The sequence below is a fragment of the Homalodisca vitripennis genome, chromosome 1 (genome assembly GCF_021130785.1).
Source record: "Homalodisca vitripennis isolate AUS2020 chromosome 1, UT_GWSS_2.1, whole genome shotgun sequence".
NCBI lineage: Eukaryota > Metazoa > Arthropoda > Insecta > Hemiptera > Cicadellidae > Homalodisca > Homalodisca vitripennis.
The window spans coordinates 172,381,296-172,399,133 of record NC_060207.1 but is presented as its reverse complement, the minus strand read 5'-3'; the positions used below and the strand labels follow the sequence as shown (position 1 = coordinate 172,399,133).

The following is a 17,838-nucleotide window of genomic DNA, read 5'->3' as shown; positions in this document are numbered from 1 at the left end:
ATGCTGAAAACAAACGTATACATTTATATAGATTAAAGTTGAGTAAGTAGTTTTTTTAAACACAGGCCTTTACAGTGGCGGTATACAGTCTACGTACTCACCAAGTTTGGTAGTGTTTACTCAAACACTTTTAGAGGTGTCACAAAAACACTTGTTCGGTACTTTTTTCCACTAGAAATACGATTAATACAATATGCGTATTAATATAATACAGTATACCGTAAAAGATATTGATTTGTCAAGAAAAAATGTTTATCCAATTAAAAAAACAAGTGGAGACTAATATTTGGATTTCCTTTTAACTCAAGTCTGAGTTAATTTTTGGAAGCCTGTACATATGATTTTCTAAATTTTTTTATTTTACATATTGTGATATGCTCAACACTTGGCGTCAGTAAACCAAAGCTACTTTATATGCAATAATATTGTTTTCATCACTCAGTATGGTAATGACTACTTTCCAATACAGCACAGATCTGGGAAAGTCATTGTTGCCCTCGTAGCTAAGTCAGTAAATGATAAAATATTTTACCGTTTTTCCAAAAAGGAATACAACACACTTGACGGATTATTGAATTGAACGTAATCTATGACAACTAATTCATAAATTAGTGTTTCGGAAACTCATAGGTTCAAGAAATGTACAACGTAAGTTTGTCATAAACACAACTTTATTGGAAATTTAACAACACAATGTAAGTATAGAATTCACACATATAACAAAATATGAATTTAGACATTTACTTAGATATCACAGTTGGCCAGATAAACTGAGATATATTTGGCCTTATATTTAAATTAATAAATATACACTTAAAAATAATAAATCACATATACCTAAACGTCTTAATGTCTGACTCATCTTGATTTCTTATATAGTTATACTATGGTTCTCAGAATATAAGTCTACTGTTAAGGAGTTTTAATTGAAATGTTTAAAACATAAGAGTGAATTTAAATTAAGATAACTATAAAACCCTGTATAGTATTATAAGTTATTAAATTAATTTATAAGGGAAAAAGTTTTGAGGTTATTAGTAAGATTCTGAATTTATTTAGGAACAGGTTAGAAGACATTAGTAAAAATAAATAACGGTGAAGTAGATTAAAGGTTTTAGTTTTAGTTCATGCAGTTAAGTTTAGTTTTTTAACTCAGGACATAAGTGATTATAACTTATATTTTTATTTGGCTTAAAGTAATAAACAACTAACTGTTATTCAAAATTGTTTTGCAATACACAAAATTACAAGTTCATAAATATGCAAAATAACTGAATAGTTTATTAAAAACGTGCAATACAGTGATATAAGTAATTCTAGAAGGATTGGACAAATCTCTCTAATTATTATAGCTCAGTATTTTAATAATCTTTATGTTTTGAAAAGGGAAAAATTTTAAGATTTGTATACATTATAATTTGGAATATATAATTGACTGCCAAATGATTACAAAACTATAACATCTAATTGAGTTTTTGCTTCTTTTATTTAGTGTTTGATTTTTGTCCAACCTGTACATAAAAAACGTAAATAACTACTTGTATCGTAAGTAACATTAAATGTATTACTCGTAAAACATAATTTGTTAAAGTCTTCACTTACGATAATTATTTTACTTAACACACACAAATTACAAAATAACATTCTCACAAGTAAATATAACACACGTAGACAAACACGCAAATAAATAAATAAATAATAGAAATAATTAAAACTAAGAAACAGTATAAAATGAAAGTGATAAATAAATTTATATCAAAAATAAAAATCACATACCATTCTTAACAACAAAGTTGTAAATAGGAATTATCAGATTGTAATAAACATTTGCATTGCAAAATATATATAAAGCAACACATAAAATTTGCTGTAAATAAAACAACTTACAACATTTCCAATGTGGAAATATAAAACTATGCACATTACATAACTTAAATCTAAGTTTAATACAAATCCGTTGTCATTTTAGGAATAAAATAAATACTGGGTAAAAATGTAATACCTATTGTACTAATACTGAAGGAATATAATGATGTGAGAAAATATTAATAAAACTAGTTGTTCTAAGGATAGTAGAGATTTTTTAATTGAGGAAGGCAAGACGAATTTTGAACCCAATTTTGGACCATCTTGAGCAATTTTTGGCAAGACCGAACACAGACACGATTGTACTGTAATTGTACTGTTTTCCCTCCGCCAATATTACTCCAATGGTTTGTACAGTTTTTGCAATTTCTTCAATTTCCTTCGCTTCTCTTTTCGAAGAGCTTTGCCTTTTATGTGATATCTGTAACACGTCATAAGTTGGTGAATGTCTTGCCACAGTGGGTCTTGGAAAACCAAAACAAGCTTTGAAACGAAAAAAAAATGAATTAGCGTTGTTCAGAATTCATAAATAAAATACAAAATAAAATAAGACAGATCAGAGAAATAATGAAAATTACTTAATATTTAACTTAAGAGAGTATTAACATATTGAACTTTGCTATAAATATAACAATGGGTAAAATTGATTTGCTCTTTACTTGGTGCGAGGACTTAGAAATTTAAACACTAGGATACAAATACGTTTTAGCCATTGTTATACTTAAATAAAAATAAAAATAATAATACTTGAAAAACTTAAAACCTAATAAATCATCACAGAAATCAAAAGTAGTGATAATAATATAGTCGCAAATAAAAGCTTTATCCGGAAGCGATCGATTGTTGCCATTATTAAGCGAGCGGATGTTGCCATTACTTTTTGAGCGCTCTTATGAGCTGCTTGACCCTGATGAGGCGGTTCCAGCCGGACAGGTAGTCGCGATACTTGAACAAGACCCCGTTGTCCCGGATCATCCTGTGAGTGAAGTCCGGGACGTCCCGTTCCTTCTGGGACATGATGGTGCGGCCTACTGCGGGGCCAAAGGAAAGATCCAAGGACCACAGAGCAGACTCTATCTCGCACAGCGTCTACACAATTAAACAACGTAACCTTCAGAACTGTTTAAAATGAATAAAGCAGGACTGCAAACATTCACCCTCAGAAAAGTACATATCTCTCTTATTAGTATTAGTATGGCTGGAACTCTGTAGAGAGTCCTTAACATTGTGATGGTTCCAATTTGTATCAGGGACCAAATGTAATTTTTATCAAAACTGAACGATAAGCAGTTAGTTCATTTCTGCTTAAATATCTAAATAGTAATTTATTTTTTACTTCATACTTATTATTTTATTTATATTTAAATAACTTCGCATAGTCTGAACTCTACAATGCGTAACTGCTGTAATTTATAAAAAGTTTTTCCTAGAATAAAGACATGCGAATACTGAATTATGGATGAAGCAGCACTAGAGATAACGTGATATCTGTCTTATAGATAAACACAATCATTTGCAGCCACCAGACATAGTGGATTTATTGATGCTCAGCCTAGGACGAAATCTAGGTTCGAAAAAGTAGATCATTGGAATCAACTTTGTTCCAGGTTTGGATAGGTCCTTATGACCCAATCGGCCGAAACAGAAATAAATATTAGAATAATGGGTAGCCATTCAAGGATGTTCAAAATACATGATGAATTCAGTTCCATCAATGCATAGTCTAAAAAAGACTTAGGCTACGTATGTCAGGGATGTGTAAGATTACACACCTGTTTGAGCGTGCCGATGAGGTCGTGTAGAGCCTGTTGTCTCGGGGAGTAGTCGTAGCTGAGGTACTCGTCCCTGTAGATCTGCTCGAAGGCGACTGCGAACTTTTGGAGGTCTGTTAGCAAAACAGGCAAGTACCTCGCGATCTGGAATCATCGTATATCTTCAGCTCGATAATTAATTAAATGTGTAAACATGAGAAGAAACATGTAGACTCTGTTCTTGAGGCATGAACAGCGCCTAAATATTCAGTCTTTGTTGTAATTAATGATATTTTTTGATGACTCAATCTCGTTCTTTTCAATGTACAAGTAGGCGACTTCCTCGATTTCATGAAGTCTATTTTTCATACTTTTAAGAGAATCGAGCTCTTGAAATAGTATCAACAGTGTAATATTTGTTATTTCCTGAGTTTAAAACAGCGAATTAGTCATTGATCTAAAATATACAATAACTCATATTGTTATTATCACATAAATAAATAGTTGTTAGAATATTCATCGATCACGTAACCGTCGTTGGTGGTGATCATTTTGAAATACGTTTACTTCACATTGGAGGAGTTTGTGATACTCAGAAATTTCTTAAAATAGATCAAACTGAAATTCTATTTTGAGGCATAAAACATACTCTTTTGGTAAGCGGAATAGAAATATGCAATACCACTAAAGTTTGATGTTTTATGTCAATAGAAATGAACATTGGATATATTGCAAAGCACAGGTAAGTCTTTCTTTCCAATTCAATAATTTAGTAATTCCTGTTGGAAATACATTTCTTCTAAATATTATAATTTTATACTTAGGTCTAAGCTTGAGTAGCACTTACCTCGTTGGCGGTGAAGGTTTCGACAGCCAAGATTGCCTCCACATCACCCTTGCTTGGCACCCAGTTAGGGATGTACTGACGGTCCAGCACTCCTCTCCTTACCTTAAAACATAACTCTCGGCGTTAGAACCTTTGAATGTCAATTATTAGCATGAGAATAATTATATTTGTCGTGAATATCTGTATTGTTTTATCCAACCTTACGTTGATTGGAGTTATAAATGGAGGAATGGAGGAACTAAGAAGGAAGACATAAATAGTAGGTATATGACCAGAAAGTTCTATGAGATAAAAGGAAGAGTTATTCAACCCCATCACTTTCTGAGTTCGGGCTCACCTTTTATTCTCACGCTTGTCTAGTTTAATTGATTTCTGCATCAAGCTGGATATATGGAACTATACCAGTATCATAGAATACCATGGTAAACCCCTATCTCTCCCCAAACACACTTAGCCGGCTACAGCACTATGCCATCATAAACTTACCTCTATGTAAAGCTTGTCGAACTCCTTGTAGACGAGGAGCTCCCTCGCCGTCTTCAACTGGTGTCGCACCTTCTGCAGACTCTTGGCGAGTTGCTCGTGCCAGCTGATGTTCCCCTCGGAGAATTCATCCTGCTCATCCTCCGTAGAGTCGAGAGAATCGATAAGGTCGGTGGGCGGTGGAGAGGGCGTGATTCCACAAGCGTTGTCCCAGAAGGGTTGAGCCAACTCGAATACCGGGACCTCTACCGGCACTGCCAGCAGGCCTGAGAGAGGCGACAGGAGGAGTAGAAATCTGATCAGGCAGTCCACTGGAAGTGAAGGATTTGAGTTAGACGGTTCGGGATGATAAAAATAATCGAGACATTGTAATACTCATTTAGATGAGTTGACTGAACAGGGTATTAAGATGGACTAATTGGGTTGTCTATATCTTGCCAGTTCAAAAGTCTAATTACCTCTCAATCTTATATCCCGAAACATCAAAAGTTTTGAATGGCTATGATCGTAAGTTTTAACCTTTCTTATAATTCAAATTTGAATATATTACATGTTAAAATTGGTTCGTGTATTCCTTAAACTAGAAAGTATGTCTGAACTGATGATAAAACATTTCCAGAATGTACAGAATAGGTTAGAATCGAAGCTTTCGGGGATATAAATCTTCCAAAGTCTGAACAATAGTAAATATGTATCTTTTTAATTCTAGATACAATACCCGATAAAGTGGTACCTGATAATTTAACCTAAGTACATAGATGCCTAATTACCTAAGCACCTAATGAAGAATTATTAGTTTGAGCTGCAACAATGCGGGAGCACAAACTACAATAGCGTCTCCCTACCTTATGCCTTGGGTAAGGAAGCAGTTCTCGAGAGGGAGGTACGCATAGAGGCTTCCTAATTTAATTCAGAATTTCATTGAAACACACAAAAAATAAGGTATAACATTCTTTCCGTTTTTAGTTCACATTGTGATGATGGGGCCAAATATGTTAAGTAAATACAATTTTAAATGTTGTGTACTTTGGGAAATTTTATTTCAAGGCCTCTTTAAACTTTTTGAATTATTGTTACGGCCAAAAACTAATTAAGATTTAATTTGGTTGGAATAGCAGCGTAGCTGTATTTGGGTTACGGCTTAGATTTGAAGGAATACGTTTTAGAAAAAGGTTCTATAGACAACAAAGTAAGATATTTATTAAATACTCGTATTTTTTAATTTCTTCTGGCTTATTACAGAATATGCTCTATAAATTTCATTCACCCATGGGTAAACCTTACATTAATTCCCTTGTTTTAAATTGATTTTATGTTTCAGAACATTGACGCTTTCTATAGAGAATGTATTCCAGGAATTTAGTTTATTTTACATAAAATTGTGATTAAAACAACGTTTTTAAGTATCCAAACCCTTTTCAAATGAAATTGCTTACCGTATATAGTTCACAGAAAAAATCATTTAATTTTTAATAAGAAAATGTACTATATCGATTTGAAGTTGACATGCGTTAAACGTGTAACAGGCAAAACATGTAGGTACTGTGAGCAAAAGATTTTATAAAAAATTACAACGATTCGCAATATGAATATAGTTTGTTTCAGCTTATATACCTTCCGGTGGATAATTCGGTTAAAACATTTTTACTTTCTGTTGTTATTAAAATCACGGCATATACAAAACATAAGAGAAGATTTAACGGGTTAATTTACAATTTCAATGTGGAAACGTTAATTGGGTCTAATGTAATAAATGTAATTGAAGTATGAAAGCATCAGGTGTACTAAAACCTTCGTATTGCCTTCTTACGTTAAATTTTGATTTTACTAGTGAATAAATAGTAATTAAATTATTTTGTCTTTATATTTATACTTATGACTATTATCGATAATGAATCCATAAATTAACAGCCGCGTATAAACAGAAACTTAACACAAAAAGCTAAGATGCCACAATTAGATTTTCCAACATTTCCAAGCTGAAATCCGAATGAGCGGTCATCGGCACCATTTCTTTCTGTAGATTTATCATACCTAACGATAAAAGATTTAAATTTTAGAAACATATCGAGCTAATGGAACCATAAGTGCACTGTTCTGATGTTGCACAGCAGCGGCCAAGATTGCCAGAACCATTATAATGCAAATGTTTATTACATGGGCGGAGGGCACTAAAATATGTAATTCAAATAGTTATTTGTTTTCTAAAATTGTAGAACACCTGCAGAACAAACATTTTCTAATATTTACACGTTATTTAAATTTATGAAGCTTATTAAAAGCAAAATCTGTTTTCAACTAAATATTGTTATTTGAATATATCGGTTTATATGTGATGAGGTGTATAATTTCAGTATAAAAATAAACTGTATATGATAAAAATAAACTGTATATGTATATGATAAAAATAAACAATAATGTATTTATGCAGCTGCACGAGCAACTGCACAGAGCCAAGGCCAGTTCAGCCGAGAGTGCACCTCCACTTACTTGTTTCAGTTCGGAAAGTAGGTAAAGTATCCAAGGGGTCACGGGATGTCGTGGCGGTGGAGATGGCCCAACTGATATGGCTGTGAGCCGACAGTGATAGGTATATATTGATACCTGGCTCTTATCACCTACAGCAGTTCGTGGAAACCCCCGGTGACGCGCTCACTGTCGCTGCCAGTGCCACTGCCACAGACGCTGTCGTCTTCAGCCAGACGTCACGGTGGTGATGCATGTGGGGGGGTGTGTCCGGCAAACAGATCGACAGCTGTCGGTTCACCGAAGGTGCTAACCGCTCTTTGCATATTGCATTCAACACTGTGGATTGTATTTCCGAGCGATGATTCCATCGCCTGTCACCTTCTATATATCTTTAGCGTCCACCCTGTTTTGGACCAGTGTTTTGGAATATAATTTTTTAAACCATAGGTCTTCGTTGCTCGAATTCTAGCAAAGGTGTTTATACACTGGAATATAAGCAGTTCTATCGGATAAATGTAAACCTTTTATGATAGACCATCTATTTGAAGCATTGGTAAAGATGCAATACAAATTTTGCAATTATTATTCTGATGTGCAATTAAAAGAAATAATTAGGTGTGCGCCACACTATGTGTTACATACAAGGATTCACTAGAGTTGGGTGCAAAATCTCTAGTCTATAGCTCATTTATTCTCAAGATGTCCTGCGGGCAGATCATAAAAAAATAAATATTTACTAAAGAGAAATTGTGTTAGCCTAGTGGTGATTAGCTTCAATGTCACTCAACCAAATTCATTTGTTGGACAAGTACAACCATATAACTCATTCTCGTCGACGAAAATGAAGTTTCATGCAAAAAGTGTAAAGTCTATTATATCTATAGATCTTGCTTCATTTTTTATTATTAAGTTACCATAACGGAGTGTTTAAATATGAAATATCCGGTGAGCTAGGGAGGGAACAACAACGCAAGAGTGGACTGAAATTAAATACTGTCACCAACTTGTAGCAATGACTTCCCACCCTATTACTTGTTTCGCCATATGAATAAAAGTCACATGTTGAAATCTCATATTGCTGGAATGAGGTTATTTACAAATATATTTATTCTCGAATTCTTTCGCTACAATCATAGTTACGGATAAGACAAAAGTAAAAATATTAACCAACGGTAAGCCAAATCCTGTGGTGTGACATGCATCATCGTCAAACTCAGTGTTACTTATATAGAAATGAAGCTTTATGTAAAATTTCAAGCCTATATAGGTCAGTTCGTTTTCGAGATATAGTGCAGATAGACAGACAGAAATGAACCTTTTTCTACCCCTCTGGTGATAGGTTTCGCTAATGCTCAGCCAATAATAATAATAATGGTAACTAGTTTTCAAATGTTCACAATAATTAGTATGTAAGATGTACAATGTAAGTGTTTTCGTCAATGAAGCTTGTTTACTCGCTGCCTCGTTCGTAATTAGAAAAAGTGATGCTTAATTTAAGAACAAACACTCCATAGTCAAATCTGAGTTAGATTTTTTATTATAGTGTGGCGTTTACCACTTTATTTTGTTGGCCGGTGTTCGGGCTACAGTCTCTAGGCTACAGCTGGTGCTGTCGTCTGCTCTGTTAGTTGTGCCAACCTCTTTGCTAGCAGCTGTTTTTACTACTGGTCTTTACTGATTGCCTTACTAAGTTTATTCAGATAGAGGCTTAGCTGATCGCTTCTCTTATAACGAGCTCCGAGTGCAGACGTCTTTCATATTTCTAATGGAAAGACATTTGTAATTTCGTTCTTCAAAGCCGGCTGCCCCGCTCCCTATAAGTCCCGGCAGTGTTACTACGAGTCCTTGCCTTCCGGAGAAGGTCCGCGTACCTCACAATTTTATATTAGGGCCCAGTACTGCTTCCAAATTCAGTGAAGCAACGCTTAAACCTTTAAGCAACAATTAACATTTTAATAGTATAATATACAGTAATTGGATACGAGTTTCCTCCAGAACAAAGAGTATCAACATATCTTCAAATAATTAATGAACTCGTCAACATTTCGCCGTGCATAGTCCTTACGTAGCAGTCCTGAATATAACATAGACGAGATTGTCTTATAGAGTTCAAAAGCTTATTCTGAAAAAAGTTGGAAGGAAGTTTAAAGCAGGAAGGTATGTTGTTATTTATGTATTGTAGTATGAAGCTATATAAATATTAATACAATAGAACTTTTTAACCTAAGCATTTCATTTGTCAGGCAAAACCTAGTAAGAATTCCACTATAATTGAGTTATTTATGGTAGATACTCAAAACCTTGCATTGAAATATACCTAACTACAGAGAATGCTTGGTCCGAACTAAAACTGTAAAATAGTGTTTATATTTTTTATGCAGTTTCCTTAGGTGTAAGCTATATTTCACAAGTTAGATAAGTTCTATAACTTACTTTTTGAATCGTATTAACTTTTCAGGAAAATGTTTTTTGTAATAATTTGTTTTTTATTTATATATTACATTGAAGATAATTAACTATCATCTCATGTTCTCATGCTGACTCTAAAATTTGGAGCATACATCAAGAACATGTTGAACTAAAGAAAACATGAACACTAAAAGAGAGAGAATCCTCACATACTGATAAGATAACAATAAATTACTTTTGATTTGTATGGAAACCTCGAAATGTTCTTGGAGTTTATTATCGATTGACTGTCGGTAAAGGTAAATTGTGCACAAAAACATCTGTATGAATCGTAAAAACAATATAATAAATAAAAACTTCACTACAAATTCGTATTAGCTGTATACGTGTTATCACTCTATTCAGGTTCGAACGTATAGAGTTCTTTATTGACAAGAATGTATTACATCTAAAAATAACGCTTGTTATGAACTGAGCAATGTTTATTTTGTACCGTTGATTGATAATACATTTATAAAAGTTAATAATACAATTCAAACCATTGTTTTCCGTCTGAAAGGGTTTAACCGAGATGTCAATATTGACCTGATAACATTCAGTACAGTACTTGAACTCAACGACCTGAGTCACCGCATCAAATTAAGGTATTTAATATATTTATTGTGTTATATATAATGTTTTTCTTTTGTGCGATAATACCTTTATCGTTGAAAACATTTCTAAGTTTAGGCACCAAAACACTCAATTTCTGTTCAATAGTAACTCGACATACGTTAAGGAAGACGTGCGAGGTGTGGAAGAATAACAGGGATTTAGATTAGTCAGGGAGTCCCCAAGTAGCAAGATAAAGTGATTTGTCACATACAATGGGAAGTGATTAAAGTAATGAATCAAATGTTTACAGTTTTAAACAGCATGTTCAAACTCTTGAATAACAATGAAAGTATAGCGTCAAGAGTATGTACACTATAATTCACCTTCGGACCCAAAGGACTTGAGATTTACTGTAGGTTACAACATATTACATAACAATACAATAGTATAAATATTGTACTTTTTATGAACGCGATATGAATACACCATGTGTTGCTTTGTTTAAAGTTTGTCATTGACGATAAAGGGTTTGAAAGGATAACAGGATTTCGGACATTTGCCATTGTTATAAGTTACATGGTGTTATACTTTTTGTAAAATATAACGATGGCAAATTTCCGAAATTCTTAGCCTTTCATATTGACTATCCCAACATATTGAGACGGAATCATGTAAAGTACATTAACATATCAGCTGATTCTCCAACTGTGAGAACTATGATTCTCATCTTTCAGTACCTTAAAGAGGAGTTTATGAATACTCATCCACACTAGTAGAAATTAGATAGTAGAAAGATACTTGAAACTTGAGGCTTGAAACTTGGTACATAGGTTCATTTTGGTCCATGGAAGAAACCCTATTGATTTTGGAGTGAAATGGCAGTCCGTTCGTCTATCCAAGCGATAACTCTTTCATTACGTTCTGTCAGTTCCTTCGATATTCCATTGTATCAGTTTATTGCCAGTAAAAATCCTATAATACAGAATATTCTGTTTCTATACACCACAACTGTTTGCCCTCTTGTGAAAGCATTATCTCCTTGATACGCTTGAATCTCATGATAAGAATGAGATCCTTTGTGGAACTAAGCATAACTTCTTGATATACTTGAAAGTGATGACAAGCATGAGAACCTAGGTTTAACCGGGCATGAAGATATGTATGAACTCCTTGATTAGCTTGTGCATGATTACAACAATGAAATCCTTGGTGAAATTATGTACTATGATGTTCACGAGCTCCTGGTTATGCTTGAAAGTTTTCAAATTTAAATATCTTTATTGAGGAGGAGAGAATAATTTATATAGCAATCGTCAGAACGATTTGATTAACACTTTTACAAACGCACCTGGTCAACACAATGGAACGCTTTAATTACGTCGAGAAATATACGAAATTTCTAATTTCGATCTTCCAACCTCTCTACAATCATGTCCAAGTTTTCGTAAGGGTTGCTTCAAATATTTATGACCTTAGCATTGTCTCGAACTGGAAATACAAGAACCAGATCCACTCATGCTACCACAGTAGTGGCATTGCTTGAGGATTTTGGATTTACTCGAGTTTTTAAATCTTGTATAGAAATTAATGTGGTTTGATCAATAACTGCAAATCTTAAAGTACAACCAAAGACATGATACCTAGAAAAACAAGTGACAAGTGATACAACAATTAAGCGATTTGAGAGATTGGATACACAGGTAATAGAAACATTTGATCATTGGAGTCATGGGAGTCATAACCAGGCTTCTGATAAATCAAGGAGTAAAGGATTAGGAGACCAACATACTTACTCAGAAAAGATAAAGGAATCAAAAAGACAGCAAGAGGTTCAGAGGTGTGATAGTCATTACTTACTGTAAGTTAGAGATGAAAGTTGTGAATTTTAGAACGGAAGATTTTTAAGGTTTTGCAGTTGGTTGGATATCAGCATGCTACTCCATTATGCTTTCTCGTTAGAGTTAATGGAATTAATATTCATGCATTGCATTGCAAGACTCAGTTTAGCCTTCTTAGTGTCATTCCGTGATCATCCACTATACTTTAAATTGTTAGAGGCTACCTGACCTGAGTCTGCAATACGTATATATCTCATACACTATCTAATGTCCCTGCAAACGTCGTACTACAAATACTGAAACTATTATTGTTTAGCAAACTATTGCGGCTATTCACTGGCAAGTTGCCTTCTGTCTCACCTCCTCAGGTGTCCTGAACAGCATTGTTGCTCTTAGAAAAACCCGAAAAAATCCATGTAATTTTCTTTCCATGAGATGGTTGTTACATAAAGTGGATATTATCTCTAGAATTAATAATTTCTACAATGAGTGAAATTTAATTTATTTATTTCGAGAGATTTTAAATACAGTTTGCGTGTTATTTTTGTGAAACATGTAAACAAGACAACAAGTTATTTGTGATCTATTTTTGCAACAATTTTCAACTTGTTTGAGCTTTTTGTCGGACAGTTATCGGTTCCACAAGCCGCCACCCTCCATGTATAGAATCACTGTAGACGACAATGTTTACCAAAATAAATTCAAGTGGAACAGTAATCGTGAATGAAAGATAACATAAATCAGTCTCAATAATAACACTATTGGGTGATCTAATAGATTACGTTCGCTACTCAGAAGTCTCAACTGAGCACAGTATCTCATGTTCGCGCGGTATGCGAAGTGGTAGCTGCGATAGGATATCACCGGCAGTACAGGAGTCACACCGGAAGCCGCTACTCTCGCAGGTCACGTGTCTCTAGAGATACCGCGGTGGCAGCTGGAAGAGGCACGTGACTTGAGGTAAACAAACGTCATCGATGACGGCACCGCGCGAGTGAGAACATGAACAGACACGAGAAATCTTGCACTAAATCTTCAGCGACGCGACTCGTGCTCCAGACCGTTTATTGCGGGCTTCTCTGTACACGGCTGTGCTTTTGGTTGGTCAAATCAAACAGCGATTTATTAAGCAAACAGAGCTCACTTTGAAGTCCGGGTATTCACGTGGCAGGATCTTCCATATGTCATGTTCACTTCTGTGAAGTCTTCAGCAGTCTTAGGAATTTGTTGCCAATTCCTAAGAATTACTATTGCGAGAGTGACTGATAGCAAATGGAAAAGAAAGATACGCTGAAGACTGATCTAGATTTTGATGAGAATATGGACGTAAATGTTCACACGAATAAGAATGGTGAAAAGGGTCAGCAAAATGGGAAATTTTCGGTTATGGAGTCTCTACCCTTAAAAGTCTCAAAACAGGTTTTTTGAATTTTATAAGTTGCCATTAAATGTAATAATGACTTATGCCATAAACGGTCTAATACGTCACAAAACAAAATTATTTACTTTACTTCGTATAGAAGTCTGAAACTTGTTACAGCTCAACTTCCACAGTAAAAATAAACTGTAAACAAAAAAAGTTAAACAAAAAATTTTGCTATGAAAACATTAAAGTTTTTGATGAATGAATAAGTATTGTGAGTAACGAAAACAATAGGTTTTTATAAACACTGTGTAATAATTAAATAAGATGCAAGTACGAGTATTACGTTGTTATCATGACAACTAAACACATAATTTTTTCTTGCGTGCTACGGATTTTATAAGTTTGAAGATTGCACTTTTAGAAATTTTGAGAAATAGCCTATACTATAAAAAATATTGAAATACAAGTTTTAGCCGTTTTATTGCTTAACGTGCTAGTGTTACTGTAACTTTACATTACAAATTTTTAAACTTCCCCCAAAAAGCCCTAGGGGTTTTTGTTTCCTAGAAGGGTGTCGTGGGTTTTTCTATTTTTGTTGAGCGAAAGTTGAGAGGATCCATCCATGCTTTTAACTTAATTAGTTTTAATGAGCTGCCATTTTCTATTTGGTTGATATAGAACGCTCTAGTATCCATTGTTCTTCCTCTTTTTTCTTGACCTTTAAAATGAGGTGTGACTTGATGGGTCTTCAAATTTAAAAACTTTGAGCCGCCACCCCCAAAATCCCATTTTGGGGAAATGGGCAAAGTTGTAACAGTGACTACAAAGTCCACTTCTATTTCCTAGAAAGGTGTCCCGAGTTCTATCCCTCTATCTTTATCCATCAAAAACTAAACAGAGTGTATCGTCACTTTTAACTCACACTGTAAGTTTATGGCCATTGTAATTTACAATAGTATACGATAGTTTACAATAGTCTTAGTATTTTTTTTGCTCCATAGTTAATTTTACATTGTTTCCTGATCATGAATATACATATACACATACACGGGTCTGATAAGCCTACTTCTGATAAATAAGATGGGTTTTATGACAGTCAACGGTCACAAATATATAGTAAATGTTAGACAGTAACTTTGTCTTTTATATCTGCATTACAGTACTGACCAAACCCTTCATAATTAATATTGGCTAAATTATAGTCAAAAGTATAATTGTAATAAAACTTTTAATTTTCTTATCATGACATTTTCTTGCTCTGTATTCAACAGTGGTTTCATAAAAGGTTGAAATAATAAGGGTTGTTACTGTCGAATCTTACTCTATGCTTTCAAGTTTATAATGTAAACAAATTGAAAACAGTGGTTAAATTAATTAAACATATGGTTGTGCTGTCATAAACAATGTTTACGCAGCACAGTTTATTCATTCAACAGACATATAGTATCTGTTTTTCTGTACTGCAACTTTAGAGACCAATATGGGCTTTTTTACAACTTTAGAGACCAGTAGGCGTAGCTCTGAGAGATTTTCGAAATAATAATAGGCCTATATGTTAACCAGAAACCCTAAGCATGTCAGTGGAAAATTTTAGTACAATCGGTTGAATGGTTTACCCGTGAAAGCATAAAAAACAAAAAACTCACATTCGCATTTATAATATTTTTAAGGCTTACAAGCAAATCAAGTACACGTGATTAAAACGCCTTTATACGCGTATTCCTATTTATATCTTATGAGGATTCAAAATGTTGGGATTTTAAAAAGTTTTAAAAAATATATTAACATGTCAACTGTTAAATAAGCGTCATATCACCAGTTTTGTAAAATTTAACTTCCAAATTATCGCATCTTCTGTTCGATAATTCGAGAAGATCAAAACTTTCGTCCATTTGCACAAGAAGGTGTATTTAACACTAATATCAAATCTTACACTATATTGTTTTAAGATATAAGATAAAAAACCATTAAATTTTGAGCTTTCTATAACATGAAACACGGTTTTGGCAGATTAAGGTACCTCATTTTGTCGTCTATTAAGGTAAAAATAACTTCAAGGACGGGTGAGCTATATAGGAAAATAGCACATCTTTTGTGTAGATCTTTGTTTTGCTAATCTACTTCAAGTTGTAAAACGACCAGATAGATCTTACAAGATGTTCAAGAAACTATTTTGTTTTAATTTTATTTACAAGAATGTTAAATTTTTATTTAAGTTTGCTCATTAGGTTTGTACATTGTGTATACATTTTGTTGTTTAAGTTACTTTATTGATTTATTACATTGTGTATACCATTGTATATAATGTGTTATTGTAATATTTTCAAAAATAAATCATATTCTATTCTATTATTAGTTGCCCTTACTGGAATTAACTTAAAAACTCCTTTCCAAAAAGGGATTAGGGGCTGAATTTAAGAAGTATAATAATTAGATAGAGTATATCTTACAAGATCTGGTACGATAGGTTCGAAACCAGTCACATTTAAATATACAATCACTGTTGCTTCGAAAGCTAGGAGGAATTAGAACATTTTAAATTTATACCACCCAATTAAAAGAAAAATCTAGTGTTATGTTTTACAGTTTCTTGATGCCATGTCGACTTTTCTATACCACAGGGGATGCTTGCTTATCTGGGATGAATAATGAGTTTACACAGTTGTAGTAATTTAGGTGGTGCAGTGGAAATTCCTGTTGTGAACTGTCTGACATTTTACTGGCCTAATTATAATAGGCTAAATATGCGAAGGGAATGTTAACTTCCCGTTTTTTTTCAGATTGTTATGCAAGATTATTTTACTAAGGACAAAAGTTATCTGAATCATATGATATAAATCTAAGTTACAAACGATACATTTCGTATGAGGATCTCGTAGTGTTCTTGTTTTTCTAAAAAGTCCCAATAGTTTGGTGTATGTTTGGCTTCACAAACATAGACTTTCGAGATGTGTAGGCTTGCCTAAGAATTGTGTACAGGTCCTGTTGTCTAGTAGTGTCATTGTGTGTCAAACGATGTCCTCAGGCATCATATACTTTTGTGCTGTGTACCTAAGAACTGTTTGTGTTGTATAGTGATGTCATCGTATTTCAAACGATGTCCTCAGCCAACATAGACTATCGTGTTGTGTACCTAGGAATCGGGAACTGTTTGTGTTGTGTAGTTATGCCATCGGGTGTCAAACGACGTCCTCAGCCAACATAGACTTTCGTGTTGTGTACCTAGGAATCGGGAACTGTTTGTGTTGTATAGTGATGTCATTGTGTTTCAAACGATGTCCTCAGCCAACATAGACTTTCGGGTTGTGTACCTAGGAATCGGGAACTGTTTGCGTTGTATAGTGATGTCATTGTGTTTCAAACGATATCCTCAGCCAACATAGACTTTCGTGTTGTGTACCTAGGAATCGGGAACTGTTTGCGTTATGTAGTTATGTCATCGGGTGTCAAACGATGTCCTCAGCCAACATAGACTTTCGTGTTGTGTACCTAGGAATCGGGAACTGTTTGTGTTGTATAGTGATGTCATTGTGTTTCAAACGATATCCTCAGCCAACATAGACTTTCGTGTTGTGTACCTAAGAATCGGGAACTGTTTGTGTTGTATAATGATGTCATTGTGTTTCAAACTATATCCTCAGCCAACATAGACTTTCGTGTTGTGTACCTAGGAATCGGAAACAGTTTGCGTTATGTAGTTATGTCATCGGGTGTCAAACGATGTCCTCAGCCAACATAGACTTTCGTGTTGTGTACCTAGGAATCGGGAACTGTTTGTGTTGTGTAGTTATGCCGTCGGGTGTCAAACTATATCCTCAGCCAACATTGACCTTCGTGTTGTGTACCTAGGAATCGGGAACTGTTTGCGTTATGTTGTTATGTCATCGGGTGTCAAACGATGTCCTCAGCCAACATAGACTTTCGTGTTGTGTACCTAGGAATCGGGAACTGTTTGCGTTATGTAGTTATGTCATCGGGTGTCAAACGATGTCCTCAGCCAACTTAGACATTCGTGTTGTGTACCTAGGAATCGGGAACTGTTTGTGTTGTGTAGTTATGCCGTCGGGTGTCAAACGATGTCCTCAGCCAACATAGACTTTCGTGTTGTGTACCTAGGAATCGGGAACTGTTTGTGTTGTGTAGTTATGCCGTCGGGTGTCAAACGATGTCCTCAGCCAACATGGACTTTCGTGTTGTGTACCTGGGAATCGGGAA

The 17,838-nt window shown here is 34.4% G+C and overlaps 1 protein-coding gene across 1 annotated transcript; it reads right to left on the bottom strand.

Annotated features, from left to right (window-relative positions):
• Positions 1–659: 659 nt before the first annotated feature.
• Positions 660–7,502, bottom strand: LOC124355714. Its single transcript, XM_046806876.1, has 5 exons — positions 7,438–7,502; positions 4,951–5,258; positions 4,465–4,566; positions 3,639–3,782; positions 660–2,955 (listed from the first exon to the last, which is right to left on the bottom strand). Coding segments are annotated over exons 1-5 (771 nt in total). The 5' UTR covers positions 7,439–7,502; the 3' UTR covers positions 660–2,739.
• Between the last annotated feature and the right edge of the window lie 10,336 nt (positions 7,503–17,838).